Consider the following 16,563-nt stretch of genomic DNA (forward strand, 5'->3'; position numbering starts at 1 on the left):
GGCACTTTCCTCCAGACTGCAGCGCTGGCAAAGGCCCTCGCCCCTTTGCTGGGCACACAGAGGGGCTAATGTAATCCCCGCCCTCTGCGAGGACACAGAGGCACAGAGCGGCGGCAGTGACTTCGTCACGGTCCTTGGCCCAGTAAGAAGGGTGCCAGGATTGGAATCCGGGCTCCAGAGCGATGCTCCCAATCACTACGCTCTACTATGTCTTTCCAACAAGAAGTACGTGGTTTAAATGTTTTACATCTGCATATTCTAAACTTCTGGATGCAGGTTCAGTAAGTTGCCGTCCATGCAGCCTGTTCTTCACCCTCAGACATTAATTGACAAGAATATAAAACAACAGTTACTTGTTTGTACACTAACTTCTTCACAGTAGATATTCAAAAAAGTAAACACGTATTGCTTAAAATAATCACAAGGTGCAGCGGCCCCGTGCAGCCGACACGGGAATGCTGGGAAGAAATCAGCACTGCACAAAAGCGCTGACCAGAGACACGTACACGTCCCCACAAGGCAAGACCGCTCGTTTGAAAAGGGAGGCCGTCTGGCAGCGGCGGCCGCGGGGCGCGCACCTGATCTTCCCCTGCTCCGTCAGGTCCCCGTCACTGTGCAGTATGGTCGTCAGCAGCCTCAGGGTGGACGTCCCGGACTTGCTGTGATTATTCTTCATCCCAAGCAGCCACCGGACCATCATTTTAATCGCCTGGATCTATTGAAAAGACAAATGGAGAAATAAAACACTGGCACTGTTTAAAAAAATTCTTACCAAGCTTAAAAAAGTGAAAAAAGTGTTCTAATGGATGCCTTAAAAAAAAAAAAAAAAAAAAAAAGAAAAACTTTTCTGCGTATAGAAAGATAACTTCGAATGTTTTAAATTAAACATGTCTCCCCCTCAGGCAATTGACAAATGAATAATTTAACAAAAGACTGGTCCTTTTATTTTTTAAAAACAATTTCCCCAACCTATACTCTGCCCTTGAGAACCCACGGTGGAAACAGGCTAACTACCCTCGGGAGAAAAAGAAGCTGCGAACTGCAAATCAGATTCCGCCTTTTGTGCCTGAGACGGGAGACCGCCTGCCGTGTGCCCTGGGCACCGCGCTTTCTGCGTAATTTGGGAGAACCTCGGCACTGTCCACCCCGAACGCCTGCAGCAGCGCCGTGCGAAAGGGCGGTACCACCCCCTTCACACATCGTCCTCGCTTTCCACGGCTCAGTGGCAGGGCCACGTGGGTCTTTGCAAGGGCATTAAGTTAGACCCCCTGAAGACCCGTCAGGCCATGCGGTGCAGGTGGCCGCCCTCCAGGCCAGGGTCGCTCAGCTGCACAGAGCTGCTCCTGAGGGCACGCGGAGGGGACAGGGTTACACTGGACCTCGAAGGACAAGCACCACTTAATGGGGAAGGAAGAGCTGCTCTCCGGTTTCTACAAACAGTATCTAAACACTCAGTGGAGTCTACAGCCAAAATAACGTGATAAAGTAGTTGATAACATGACACCTAACCACACACACACACACAACACTAGCTATAAGAAATCCCAGCTGGGAGAACAACGGTGTGCCTCTGTCCCTTGCCTGCGCGCCTTGGGCGGGGACTGAGGGCAAGTCCACAAAACCAGGCCGTCAGTGGCTTCTGTAAAGCAGTCCTCTTGACACTGGTGACGAGCAGTCTTTTTGATTAACCCCTCAGTCAAGGAACTACCAGTTCAATTTTTTAAAGAAGCCAAACAAAGTTTTATCAAACCCTATGAGGAAGAAACGGCATAACCGCCTTCTACCGCGCAGGACGCACACACTGGGGCCAGCGCCGTGCTTTGCCACGGAAAGGCTGGCATCTGGGAGCAGCCGGGGGGCGGTTCTCAAGCTCTGGTTCACAGGTGACATCACGAGCAGCGGCCCCCGGCCCTGGGTTTCTCACGGCTGCCCTACGACAGCACCCGGGTTAGGTCAGAGAACAGACACACAGACGTGAGTGACCGAACGGCCTTCTCCGGAACAGGAAGGGAGGGTTTAACGCTACGCTGAGAATAATCAAATGTTACTAAAATCAATAAATCTGTGCTTATCACTCACTTTGACCATCGTCTCAGGAGAAACTTCTTCATCCGGAACCCAAAGCTTAGTTGTCTTTTTTCCTGGAAGCTAAAAAAAAATTAAGACCTTTAAAATGTGAACAGAAATTCTCGTGTTCAATTAACATTCAGTGAATGAAATCTTTATCTTCTGAAGCGAAGGTTGGTTACTACATGAGAGAAACCCTTTGCAGCCTGTCACTCAGGATGGCTGGCAGGCAGCCACCTCTCCCAGGCGCTCCCGCTCAGCCCTCACCGTCAGAAGGCTGGGGGGGGGGACCTCCCACACACACCCCTGTAAATACCCGTTCTGAGGCCGATTCAATTACTTAAGGGGCTGGCAAGCCAAGGATAAAAACCAATGAAGCCAGAAAGTGCTGTTCTTAGACCAACGGGAAGGTACGCACAAAAGCCTGAAGCAGGGGAAAAGGCAAAGGTCCGCAGCTGAAGGTAAGTAACAGGAAACACGCATCAGCAGCTTCTCAGCTAAATCCCACCAAAATGACCCCCCGCCAACATACACACACGCAGTTACGGGGCCGGAAGACGGAGGGGCCCAAGAGAACCCCAGGACCACCGGGAGGTCCTGAACAGGGAAGGGCCAGCGGAGTTGGAGGGCTTCCGTCCCCATACAGGCGCGGAGAGGAGACACACCTGCCAAAGAAGCTAGCTCTTCTCTGTCGGCCCAACCACAGAGGAGCCTTGAAACGACAAACTGCAGCCGATGGAAGAGGTGAGTGCACAGCGAGCGGCGGCCGGGAAACGAAAGCCGGGCGACAGGAAGGCTAAGCCCGACCTCGGGAGCCTGGGGCCCCGTTCCCACCCCCGGCTCCCGCGCGTGCCTCCCAGAAGCAGCCTACGACACGGGAAGCGGGCGACGCCGCAGCCGGCCGGCCCGCTGGCGACAGGACAGGCCTCCCCGAGGTCCGGCCGGAGCCCAGCTGCTGACCCAGGGCTGTACCCCCACGGGGCCCAGAGCCCCTTCCCTCCTTCCCGCTTCCGTCAGCCACGAGCCTTGCACTGCGCACGGTCCCCCCCACCCCCAGTCACGCCGGCCACCCTGTGTCAGAGAAGAGCCTCCAGGGCCCCAAGCGCACGCCCCCTCCCCACCTCGCCCTGCCGCTCTCGCTCCCGCTCTCGCTGCCTTGGGAGCGCTCGGCCGCCTTCGCACAGACTCTGAGAAGCCACTCCGTCCGGTCTTTTCCCTTGTTCCCGTGGGAACAGGCCCAGACAGCCCGGTCACTCGTGTCAGAGAAGACCTCGCTCTCGCCTCCTTTGATCCATCGATCTGTCCTACTTCATGTGAGGTCTGGCACGCAGAGAGAGACGCGCAGAGGGGGCAAACGCAGGCTTACAGTTGTCTCACGAGTAACCACGGCAACAGGCAGCCCCACGCCCTTTCCTGCACACCACGCGGGCCCGCCGCTGTGCGGACGCAACACCCGCGTCGTGTCCCCTAACCACAGCACGAACGCCCAGCACCACGGGCTCCCCCTGCTCTGCCTACCCAGATGAACCAGCAGAGCGGTCTTTGAAGTGTCTCTTGTACAAAGCTGTCAGGTAGCTCAGTTGTTAAAATGAGGTTTTCGGTTTCTGGTTAATCTGCAGTATTCACCTTATATCCATCTTTCTTGCTAAGCTCTTTATTTTTAATCATATGCATGAAGAACTGCTTCTTAGGCTCCAAATCTCCAGCTCTGTGTGTTTGGGAACTTTGCCCGCTGGATTTGAGATGCCTGTCCTGCTGCCAAAGGGTCACCTGAGCTGATTTAACTTTCCTTTCCTAAGCTGCCTCTGCAAACCACAAATAATCAGCCGCGGGTAAAAGCGGGACCCCAGGCTCTCGAGACCGGGCTCAGCCTTTCTGCCACCTCCAGTTAATTCCCCGCTGCCTCTGTCCGCTCCCATCCCCCGGGAGCCGCAACTACCACGTCAGGGCTATGCCGTGACTGTGCTGAGAAACAGACAGACAGACAGACAGAAAGCAACAGGTTCTTTGGCAGGGGTTTCCTTTCTTCATTTTTAACATGTGATCTCCTCACATGAGAAATCTAAAAACCCCAGAGGCAAACACAGACCCCAACGACAACAGATCCTAACGCGGCCACAGAGAGCAGACCAGCAGCTGCAAGAGGGGCGGGCGGGGGAGGGACGCGGCCGAGTCGCTGACTGTGATGCGCAGCGCGGTGACCGCGGTGAGAACAGTGGACTGTACATCCGAGAACGGCTCCCAGAGTAATCTGAGTTCTCACCACAAACAAATGCATCGATAACCACGCGCGGTGACGGGTAATAACTGGACATGTGGTGCTGGTCACTTCCCAGGACACACAGACCCTGCATTGTTATGCTGTGCACCTAATGCTTTCATGACGACGCATGTCAGTGATAGCAGTTATAAAAGGGACAAAAAAAACTAGGCAAGGAGACACATTATTTGCAAATCGTGTATCTGGTAAGAGACTTGCATCTAGAATCTGTAACTATTACAACTCAACAGAAAGACAATCAAAACCAGAAAGAGGCCAGAGCACTTGACCAGTCGCTGCTCCAGAAAGATACAGCAACGGCTCATCAGCGCACCCCACGCCCAGCTTCTTCGGTCACCACAGAGGACGCGGACCAAACCCCAGCGAGACAGCGCTCCCCGCTCCAGGGACGGCGACGCGCACAGGAGCAGAAGATAACGCGCCAGCGAGGGTGTGGGGACATCGGAACTTCCAGCCACTGCTGGGGGGAAGAGAAACCGGTACAGCCACTGGGAAAACCAGACCGGCAGCTTCTCAAAAGTTCAGTGAGCGTATAATCAGCAAATCTACTCCTAGGGGTATACCCCAAAGAACTCAGAATTGTCAGGGAGGCAAACCAATACTCAGACACAAAACTCACAGCAGCACTAGTCACAACAGTGAACTGTGAATTCAAACGGGAGTCACAACCCACATGCCCAGCAGTGAACAAACGTATAAACAAACCAGCAAATACAGTGTCACACAGCCGTAAAATGAAGTACACACATGTGCTACAGTGAAGACAAACCACCAAAACATGCCACTACGTGAGGAAACGGGACACACGGGGCCACATGTTGTATGACTCTGTCTACAGGAAACAGCCGGGGCAGGTTAGCCCACCGCGACCGAGAGAAGGCTGGCAGGGGTGCCGGGGAGCGCCCACGCCATGAAACGTGTGGGACTAGAAGAGGTGGGGGCCGAACCCTAACTGTGGCCAATGCTCCTTCAACTGTACATGTTAGAACAGTTCATTTTATGTCAACATTTGAACCTCACGTCTTTTTTTTAAGCAGCAGGGAAGAAAGTCTTTTCAATAAGTGGTGCTCAACAGATGGGAATAAAAATGAACCTAGACATCTCTGTCGGGACACACACACAAACCCTTTCCCAGGAGACCGGAGCTCGCTGCGATACCTGAAACAGCGCAGCCTCTCGGCAACGGTCTGCGCTGCCCCTGCCGCTCCCCGGCGGCCTCTGAGCCCTCGGAAGGGGCAAACAGACTGACAGTGACTCTGCATTGAAACTTGAAAAAGGAGGTTTGCAGTCGTTCACAGGAAAACAACACAACCCTAAATGAATAAGAATCAACTCTCCCGTGATCACAACGGGAACCCCTGCCCCACCACGCACGTGCTATGTGTCTGCCGGCTTGTGCACAACTATGACCAAGTTTGGTTTATGGCACAGTAAGCTATTAACAATTACTAATGAAAATGGAACAATTTAATATTCTGTAATAAGTTACATGACTAAGGTCACTTCCTTAATCTCCTGCATGTCTCCGGGAGCTGTACGCAGGGCACGGACAGGGAACGGGGAGGCGGACACGTGAGGACTCCCGCCCTGGCCGGGCAGGGACAGACGGGCCGCATGTCACCCCACTGCTCAGAGTGCTGCACGACCTAGAGCAAGTGGGTTGTCTATTTCTAGGATTTTCCGTTCAGTATTTCCCGAATGTGACTGAGCGTGCTACGGAAAGCCAGCAGCGCAGCTGCGGGTGAGGGGCCGCCGTGCTCAGTGACAGCAGGTGGACAGAGCCACCCTTCGTCCCCAGGCCACCGCCCTCCAGGCGTGCGCAGATGACTCTCTACTGGGCGTGGGGAAGGGACCGCGACTGTCCTGACAGCCACGCTGAGGGCAAGCTCGCCAGGCTTCACTCAATTGAGAAACAAGGTGTCATTGTGAAAATCAAACCCTTGTGACATGGAACAAGGCAGAAGGGGGCTGTTTTGTACTTATCAAGGAGCGGACTTCAGCCCCACGCCCTGGCTAAGCTGGAGAGGTGAGCCCGTGCTGTTTTACTACGAGAGACAGCCTGTTAGAGACAGGAGAACCTGAAATCAGACAGCCACGTGGGATGCTGTTTATGCCACTCGCGTCTCTGTTGCATACAGCGCTGGAAGAACACAAGTCTAAAAATACAAATTACCCGATCGTTCATGAGAAGATCCTTCACAATGAAAGTAGCTACCAAGGACTTCAAAGGGGCAGCAAACTGGTCCGGGGCCAGGAGAGCGATGTGGCCGATGGTGACCAGCGGGGTTATCAGATGCTCCAGGTTGCTGGGGTCCAGGCTCTTATGCAAAGGCTGCGAACGAGGAAAGGGAAACGTATCCGACTCCGAGCGCACACAGAAGCGCCGACGCGCTCCATGCCCGCAGGAAGCGGCCGCAGCTCAGGGCCCGGGCGCGGCTTCACGGAGCTCAGGCGCCAGCCAAACCTGCACGGGGCTGTGTGTCTAGAACGCATTCCTGCCAGTGTTCTTGCTTTTGCTCGGGTCCTCTTCAGGGGCAGACAAGAAACACATCAGCACGGAGAACCGTGTCATTCGCGGCCCCGGCAGGAAGGCGTCGGGGGCGGCCTGGGCCCCCTGCACGCACTTCTGTCCTGCCTCCCGGGCAAGGGGCCTGCCGCGCGGCTTCCTCTGCGCTCGGGGGTCTCGTGCCTGGGCTCTGGTAACAGGGTGGAAGAGAAAGCGAGGCCCCACGCCTGCGCCGAGGCAGCTGTGGCCCGGGCGTCCCCTCCAGTCTCGCTCATCACCCGCTGGCTGAATGCCAGGGACCCGGGGACCTCCCGTGAACAGCAGCCCTCAGTCAGCAAGAGGGTCTGTGCCTAAGCCACTACGACTGGAAGGAAATCCAAACACCTACTGGACTTTTCTGAGGAGCAAGAAATAAGCTTTTAATATGTAGTCACATGCACTTATGAATTTTTATAGCATCCCATATTGAATACCATAACTAATAAAATCATTTTATTATTCTGATAGAAAACCTAACCAATAATATGCATTTTGCCATTGCAAAAGAATGGAGCTCCTCACAGTCACATACAGGATGATATCTAAAATGTAGTTAAATTTTTAAAATCGAAGGTTCATAAGAGAGAGACTACGGTACGCTGTCATGGCAAGAGGGGAAGGGACGAGATGGGTGTGCACTTATATTACTTGTCCACGAGTGAAATCTCCCCAGAAACGTGCACCACAAACTGCCGACACGGGCTGCCTCTGAGAAAGGCCGCAGGGCAGCCAGGGCGGCAGAGGTCGGCGGGAGGAGCACAGCGCATCTCTCTCTTCCACCGTCTGGATATTTGTTTTCTATCTTCTGAGTGAGGAGCAAGCGACTACATTCGCTACTGAAAATTTTAATGACTGACTTCAATGAAGAATTGATATTCTATCCTCCCCTGCTGAACACCACGGAATCTGGGCTTAAAAAAGCAAGCCAGGACTCTTCTCTCCCAGCATCTTAGGGCAACGTGAAGCGTCCCTTCATCAAAAGTGTATTTAAATACATTAAGTCCCAGCTGACCCCTCAATACTGCCCCTGCACATTTACGCTCCAGCCTGTTGTATCTGACAGCATAAACTAGTTTTAGTTCGTTCATTATAACGACTGTAACAATTTTCCACAATAAAGTCATTTCTGAAAAAGCAACAGCAATGGCCAGAACCTCGTAAAAGGTCAGCTACTTCTGCGAAACCTTCTCAGAAAGCCAGCCGACCCTGTATGAGATAGTAGGGTGATTATAGGTTAAGTTCTTATAAAAATGAATAAAACGATATATATGTTAAAATGAAAATAAAAGTACCCTAAAAATTCAAGTTATTATCAGCACTGCCTTCCCCATCATTAAAAAGGTTAAGAAAAACAAACACTTTCTATAAACCAACAGGAGTTCATTGAAGTCACTCTCACACGCAAAAACACATCACAGGTAATATTGTTAAAGAATACGCTTCTCTTCTTCCTTCAGTTCTTTAACATAATACATAAAATACAACAGGATCAGAGCCAATGTTTGTACCACGAAGACCACAAATCAATTCATGCAGATAGCGTCAACAAAATCCCCAAAGCGTCTGACTTCCCTCAAGGCTTATGAATTAAAATTTTAAGTTAGAATAAATAATATTAAATATATATTGAAAAGATGCTCTTTGATATAACGTAAAATTAGGTCAGCCATTAAAGTACAAACTTAATTACTTTATATTACCAATTAGCACTGATTCACGTTTCAGCAGTATCTCATAAACAGAAATATAATTTTCAAACCTGTAAACTGACAAAATAATCATCTATTACCTATCAACAAGTATAATTTTATATGTAATGACTTATAAGTTTCCTAATACTAAATGTATCAGTATAAATGTAATGTGTAAGATACAAATATAATATATAAATAACCCCCCCCAAAATTATGCAACTGTTTGATAAATTAAATCTGACTTGCCATGCTCTTAATGTAATCAGCTACTTCCCTATTTAACCACTCATCAGTAACAGTTCTACAGACTCAATTCTGGAAACACAGTAGGTCCTCAAATAACATCACTTTGTTGAGATGCCACAGGAATTTAACTCCCCTTTACCGTAAAATTGTTTTTGTTACATATCATTTCACTTAAACGCACAGAGCCTATCAATGAAGGTAAGTGAGGACTCACTGTGTTCTATCAAATGGTGTACCTCCAAATGGGAACATTCTGTAAAATTATTAGTATTTGTTATTTTTAACTCTAACAGGAAATAAGAAATCTTTCTCCTTACCTCAAATATCTGTGCAAACTGGGTCTCTTTACTAGAAAATATTGCATGAATACAATGAATAGCGTATTTGGCTTGCCGGGGGGGTCCTTTTTTAGATTTGTGATGTAGAACAGGAAGCAAAGCTCTAGAAGAGAAGAAACACAAAGAAATTAGAAAAATCAGTGTCACTTCCAGTAGGTACTTTAATATTTATACTTTTAAAGTAATGTTCTGTAAGAACAAAAACGTCACATTACCTACTCAAACTTTCAATCGTGTAGAATTTTGCTTTACAAACATCTATATGAAAACTATAATCCAAACACGGCCTTTTCCCTTTTTCCCTGACGACTATAAAGACCGGCAAGCACGATGGCCCATCCCGTTTTTTTAGGGAACCCCCATCAGCCTCTCCCCTCCGGTTCTTGCGACCGCGGGAGGCCACGGTCAGGGGACCCAGTGCTCCCGCGTCCTGGCTGACGCGCCTCTCACTGGGTTCCGGAACCGCCGGCACGAAGGGGACCCTGAGCGTGGGACCGGCACAAACGGGGCGCTGCCTGTGCGCCAGGCAGGAGCACAAGCCCCGTGTCCTCACCTCCATGCTGCCGGCACCCTGGGGACGGCTGATAACACACCTGTCCACAGGACATGAGTCACGTCCAGCTGTGACACCGCTGCCGAGGGGCGGGAGTGGGCAGGGCCTGCGAGGGACACACTGTATACGCCCCCCCACCCCCCGCAAGTGAAGGGCTGACCGGGGCTCTGAGGAGGCGGGGAGGGGGCCCCGCAGTCACCTGGAGGACAGCCACGCGCCTCATCATGACACAGTCGCTTAAAATAAACACTGAGTGACACAGGACCTCTTCCTGAACTCTCTCTCGTTCAGGTCGTCACCCGCGCGCCTGCTCCTGAAGCCTCCCCCGGCCAGGCCCAGCCCCGGGCTCAGCACCCAGCGTGCAGGCACCACGGCCTCCCAAACGCCGCCAAGAGCACATTAAAGGGCACAGGACAACTTGAGGGGACAAAGTATTCACATCCCCACCTCCAAAGTCCTTCTACAAATAGGGACTGAGAAGACCAAAGATATCGTGGAAAAATGGGGTCAACACAAAGAATTGAAAGGTCTTCAAAAGAAGGATATACAAACTACCCTGTGAAATATGGAAAGATGCTGACCTTCCCTTATTTAAAAAAAATACCCATTAAACTGCACGGAGAGGACTTCCGCTTCAGATAAAGACCGATGACTCTCCTCCCTGCAACGAACCGAAAGCAGAGGAAACCCGGGAAAGGCCCCAGACACAGGACGAGAGGCAGCGCAGGTCTATGCTCCCCCAGAGCTGGGACACCGCAAGGGCCCTCCCCCTGCCCCCGCCCACTGCAGGGAGGCGCGGCCCGGCTAGTGCAGGGGGAAGCGGACAGACGGACGGGAGAGCCTGGAGGGCACCCCGGAGCTGGGGGAAGCCCGGCGGCAGGTCAGGGGCCATGGGAGCGCTTTCTGTGGCAGAGCCCCAGCGGAGGGAGCCCCAAAGGAAAGGGGCTCGAGTTCTGGAGGCCCCCAGTCCTCGCTGATTAATGAGCCATGTCCTGCGTGAGAAGCAGCAAAGGCTGCGGAAAGGCCGCGCACACACGGCGCTGGGAGAACCCCCTGCCTCCACTGGCCCAGCGGCACGGCCGTCACCTCCCCCGGGGGGCTAACCAAGAGGGGCAGGCGCAGAGGGCACAGGGGACAGAACGGGCAGCATGAGCACAGCGATTACAAACGGGCCCCCGTGCCCCAGAAGTGAGGAGGAAGCACACGTGGTGAGCAGAGGCACAATGTGTAAGACTACGGGGGCTGTTAAATACGAACAACACGTCCGACAAAAACAACTGGTAGGAGCCAGAGCAGACTGTACAGGGCGAGCAAACGTAGGTTTACAGATGTCTGCATGGAGGACTAAACACCCCAGAATAGATAACACAGGCGCAGACTCGGCGTTGTGTGCACTCACCGCTGTCCCCCTGCTTTTGCCCGCTCCTGTGTGCTACAGCAGAGGACGATCAGCGAACGCGGGGACACAGTGACAGAAAACGGGCAGCGTACCGCACGAGAAAAGAGGACCAGAGCCGCGCAGCGGGGCCCGGGGAGGCAGGGCCGAGTCAGAAACAGAATACATGCAACTGCAGTCCCAGGAAACAGACGTGAGTTAAGGCAAACAGTGTTTGAAGAAATAAGACAAAACGTCCCTGAACCTGATGGAAATAAACCCAGTCCCCAGACTACACACCCCGAGCAGAAGAAACAAGCACACTATTACAGGACGTGTGATTACCAAGTGGGTAAAAACGCCAAGAAGAAGAAAAACCTTCGAAACAGAGGAAAGACACACAACACACACAGGAACAAGGAATGGACGCATACTCGCCACCGGAAATCATGCAGCCGGAAAACAGCGAAGTGGCGTCTTTCAGGTCCTAAAACAAACGGCTCTGTCACCCTAAAATTCTACTCTGCGCAAAAAGACCTTTCAAGAATGAAGACAAAGATGACCTTTTCAGACAAACAGAACCTGAAATAATTAATTATAAGCAGAATTATACTATAAGAAATTAAGAAGCTCAAGACGAAAAATGATACCAGATGAAAATACTGCTAGACAGCCAAAAAGTGAACAACGAAAATGGCAGACACGCATGTACTTCGGTGCTTTGGTGCAGGGCGAGGCCGTTTCCGGAAGAGTGCCGCGCCCACAGCCACGGTGAGGCCCACAGCCACGGTGAGGCCCACAGCCGCCGCCAGGGCCACAGCCGCCCCCCCTTTCCTTCCTGACAGAACCACAGCAGCCCCTGCGTCCCAGCCAGTGCGCGGCCGCGGCAGCCACAGTGGGCTCCTGCCCTGGCCCCGGCTTCATCCGCGACCCTGCGCTGCTGCTTCTGTTAGGAAGGCACCCAGTCCTATTTTACTGGGTTACGTACAAACAGGCTGACTGTTTACAGACCAGAGCCCTCTCACCATCACCAGAGGGACCCACTATGTGCCCTTCGCTTTCATCCCCTCACACAGTGCATGCTGACCTGACTGTCAGGCTCACTCACAGCAACCCCCTTACACCCCCGGAACGAACCCCATCTGGTGTCAGCACAAGGTGGAACCCCCGCCCATCCCCGCAACCACCTCCCCAGAAGCCTCGCAGAGCAGGCCTCCCCCGCCCGGTGAGCCTGTAGGACCCCTTCTGTGTCCCCGTGCCAGCTGGGGCGGGCGTGTTCCGCTTCCGACCCAAAGCCGCGGGCCCCGGTGCCCCGCCCCCCTGTGCACCCCATCTCGCCCGGAGCGACTTCTGCCTGTGTCCCCGGGGGAACGAAGTCCTCAAAGGGAAACGCGTCGCTGATGGGGAGGAGGGGACACGGAGCGGCGGGAGCCCCGGAAGGCGCCAGAACCGGGGCGCTCAGACCCCGCCCCGAGCGCAGGGCACCGCCCCGCAGGTGTGCTGCCGCGGACGGCGCGGAGCAGGTGACTGCCGCCTCGGCCGTGAGGGCGAACGCACAGCGTCTCAGGGGTGAATTGCAGGTTCCTGGGGCTCCTCTCGTATTCTCGTCTCACTGCAGCCAGCTCTGTTCTCACCAGTCCTTTGTTTATAACTTTAGCATCAATATTTAAGACCTCAGTTTTATTTGGGGGGATTTAGTGTTCCTGCTAATTATCTTGGCTTTATAAGAAGTAATCTGAATGCTCTCTTCCCTGCCTCCCCCATGATCTGAATAATTAAAAAAGAATTAGGGTTCCTGGTTGCCTATAAAACCTCATTAACACGCAACTTTATTGGCACTTTTATTAGAGAGTAATTTTCCTAATTTATTTTTATAATTATAGCCTATTATGTTTTCCTTCCCACTGCTGGGGTCAATTTTAATTTACATCATCCTTTAAAAGAAATCCAAGTTTCCAAATATCTAAAGCACAGATATGGCCACATCTGAAACTTCGATACAGATACCTAGACAGTGACTTGAGCCAGAAGTCAGGAGGCAGAGGCAAAGCCGACTGTCAGTGACCGACAATGACGTCAGGACCAGCCGTCAGGTGCGATGTGCCCCCAGGACGGGAGGAGAGACGCATACAGAGCCCAGCAAAGGGGTCCACACAGCATGAAGACTATTCTTTTGAGCTATTACAGAACCTTGGCCAATAGTCAACCATTGTTAGAGACCCCCAGAGTAACAGTGCAATCGCCAATTCCTAGAAATAGTGGAACACACATACACACGCACAGCCGGCACACATGTGACATCGCTGTCGCCTGCCTCAGATAAGGCACGGCTCGGACCAGGTCTGACCCGGTACCCTGATTCACAAAAGAAGAGGAGGGCTGTGGGCAGTCCTAGTGAGTCCCTCTGCCACCGCCCGCTGGACCTCAGTTCCCATGCCATGCTTACTCCACACCACAATACAACAGGGGGCTGTTCCATGTCTCCATGAGAACATCTAAGCAAAATTAACGCTTTCAGAGAGAAATAAGAGGTGCACCCCACATTTTTGTGAATCTTCTAAATACCAATCAGTGTTCTCTTCCAGAAAATGAGGATCTAAACCAAACATTATAGAGTTAAAGTACCCTAGACATTATTTCCTCAAAGTAAAACATATTCCAATTATTACATAATTCGAGGAACAGTAAACTACTTTTCTATTTCCTGGAATAGTTATCAGAACAAACTTGACTCACGATCGGATGTGTGGGAAATCCTCTTCAATCTTGCTCCCCGTGTTCTTGAAAATCTGGAGCGCGGCTTCTGCTACCTTTTCGTCGTCCATTTTCAGACACGCCAGGAGGGACTCGAAAGTCTCAGCGGAATGAAACGAGATGGGGTGGGTGAAGGAGAGCACCTAGAAACCAGCCAGGAAATGATCTGTAAGCCCTTCTCTCTCCACAGCACGAGCCCCAACGATGGCCCAGCAGAAGAGCAAACCAAGTACAAACACCCACCACACTCTCCGTAAGGGGGGCGGGGGCGGGAGGATCTATTGTCCTGAGCAGTGGTCACAGAAATAACATGGAAAACACCCACCTAGCCAGCGACAGAGAACTTGGCGGAAGCACTGTGACAGACCAGAAGGGAGCCCGTCACTCCTTCAGAAAACGCTCATCGCTTTTACCCTGAGCCAGACACGCTACCAAGCAGCTCACAGGCAGGGCCTAATGTACGTCGGTCCCCCGTGCGGTTAGTGCTACTACTGTACCCACGCGTTACAGGTGAGGACGCGCAGGCACGGGACCTGGCCCGAAGCACGCGTCTGCCCCACGACAGCCGGAGGGCAGAGGTTTCTGACAGTCTTAGAAATCACTTAAAAAATGCCCATATTTTCATAAGAGAAAGTAGTCAAGATATAAAGTGGTATATTCAGTCTGATCTCAACTCTATAAAAATTTAAGATTAAAAGGAGTAAAAGAAACTAGTGTGTATGTATGACAGACGTATGAATGTTTTTCCTGTATAATCTTATATCTGTTAAGCTGTCAGCCAGTAACCAATGGCTCTGCAACCAGGATAAGGCAGCCGCGCACCAGCCGACAGAAGACGACAGGGAGTTTCAGAGGGAATCCGCCTCCTGCTGAGGCACCGCGAGCACCGCCTTCGCTCACTCCTGAAACCTTCAAGTCAGAATCCACCATTTTAATGTAATTAATACCAGGCTACAATACACACTCTAATGCTAAATATACTTAGCCCTGGCCAGGTGGCTAGGTTAGCGTGAGTGCTGTCTCCATACACCAGTAAGGTTGTGGGTTCAGTCCCTGGTCAGGGCACAAACAGGAGACAGCCAATCAATTTCTCTCTTTCTTTCTTTCTCTCTCTCATCAATAAACATATTGTCAGGTGAGAACTTAAAAAAAAACCTACCAATAAGTTATTGGGTTGGCCAAAAAGTCTGCAGAGGTTTTTCCATAAGCTACAAGACACACTTTTCATTTCCACCAGTAATTACTGACTTGGATACACCGATTCGGCTCTCTCCCTCACAGTATAACGTTATTCTCGGTTAATGTCTCGACTGGATTGCTCCCAACGTCAGCCGGTCCAGCCGACCGGGGAGCCCTGTCCACCACGAGACCTCTGGCACAAAACTCCAAAAACCACGTCTGACACGTTCGATCAGTCACAGCTCCTTCTCCACACCCCACACAGATTTTCTGTTACACTTCCATTGTGTTTTTACCTTTGTTGAAATAATAAAGCATAAGATGCTGAAAATGCTGCGCATTTTCTTCCATCTTCAACATTTTTAAATGGCTACACAAAAATTCACCAATTTTGATAAGTTTTTAAAAACCGCACGCTGACAGACGGCTGTCACAGTACAATCTAACAAAAGTATTTCAAATGAAGGTAAAGACCCCTAAGTGCTACTAGAGCCATCTTATAGAATAAACCGAACAAACTTTTTGGCCACCCCAGCACCTGAAACGCCTGAGAAAATGTTCCTTGGGTTGTATGAGCTCAGGGAGCGCGTCTACCTTCAGCAGCTCGAGACCGGCCCGGATGGCCTGGTCGGTCGGAACGCCCTCGTCTTCATCGTCCGCCGTCCCATCGATGGATTTGTTCACTTGCTTAATGAGGGCGCTGAGGTACGACAAGAGGAAAGTCATTTTGCACTGCACCTTATTAGCAATGCCTGCGAGGGAGCCCTAAGTGGTTTCTGGGCAGCCCACATCCGAACCACAAGCACATCTGGTTTCCCAAACGTCACTGCCAAACAGAAGCTGTATTTGGAGATGCTTCTTTTCAAACGGCATTTTCTTCTGTCCATTCAAATGAGGGCATAATATCTCCTTCTCTATCTGTCTTTGCAGCCCTGGATTCCCATGGAAGGCCTGTGCCCAAACACATGACCGACAGATGGCCTCTCTCTATCTAAAACCCCCAACTGCTCCAGCACCAGCAATGATACGCCCTGAAGCAGAGGGTTACTGTGGTCCCAAACCACCCGGGAAACGCGCCGTGGGGCTGGCGCTGCCGCGTGAGACAGACGCACCCAGGCCGCGCTGAGAGGCCAGGAGCGCCGGGCCGCAGCCGCACAACAGAGCCTCACCGGGGCGTCGGAACAGATCGATAAGGGAACAGTGCTTTAACACTTTCTTCTAAAAACAAGCTTGTTGTTTTTAAAAGAAACTTTTGTAAATGCACCATCAATTATCTGAAAAAATTATTCACACTGATAAGTATTTTTTTCTTTATAAAAAACACATAAACACCAGGTTAAAGACATAATATGTATCAAAATACAAGCAAATTCAATTATTCAATGTTCTCTATTAAAAAAAACACACACACAAAAACTCTTCTCACATTTACAGAAGTTACCAAGAAAAACAAGTGCTTCCCAAGACGTCACAGTGCCATGAAGGCTGAAACTTGAAAAGAAGCTTATTTGAAAAATAGCATCTTCAGTTC

General features: G+C 51.3%; 1 protein-coding gene across 2 annotated transcripts in view; it reads right to left on the bottom strand.

Annotated features, from left to right (window-relative positions):
• Nucleotides 1–16,563, bottom strand: part of PDS5B (PDS5 cohesin associated factor B) — a 78,559-nt gene that overhangs the window by 22,663 nt on the left and 39,333 nt on the right. For both annotated transcript variants that reach the window (XM_090258923.1, XM_090258922.1), the window contains exons 17-22: nt 15,627–15,732; nt 13,836–13,996; nt 9,151–9,274; nt 6,522–6,680; nt 2,080–2,148; nt 579–715 (exon numbers count right to left, since the gene is read on the bottom strand). In XM_090258923.1, coding sequence (XP_090115049.1) covers nt 579–715; nt 2,080–2,148; nt 6,522–6,680; nt 9,151–9,274; nt 13,836–13,996; nt 15,627–15,732 — 756 coding nt within the window. The remainder of the gene's footprint in view (nt 1–578; nt 716–2,079; nt 2,149–6,521; nt 6,681–9,150; nt 9,275–13,835; nt 13,997–15,626; nt 15,733–16,563) is intronic.

The sequence above is a fragment of the Furipterus horrens genome, unplaced genomic scaffold, assembly GCF_987537825.1.
Source record: "Furipterus horrens unplaced genomic scaffold, mFurHor1.1.pri manual_scaffold_12, whole genome shotgun sequence".
Taxonomy (NCBI): domain Eukaryota; kingdom Metazoa; phylum Chordata; class Mammalia; order Chiroptera; family Furipteridae; genus Furipterus; species Furipterus horrens.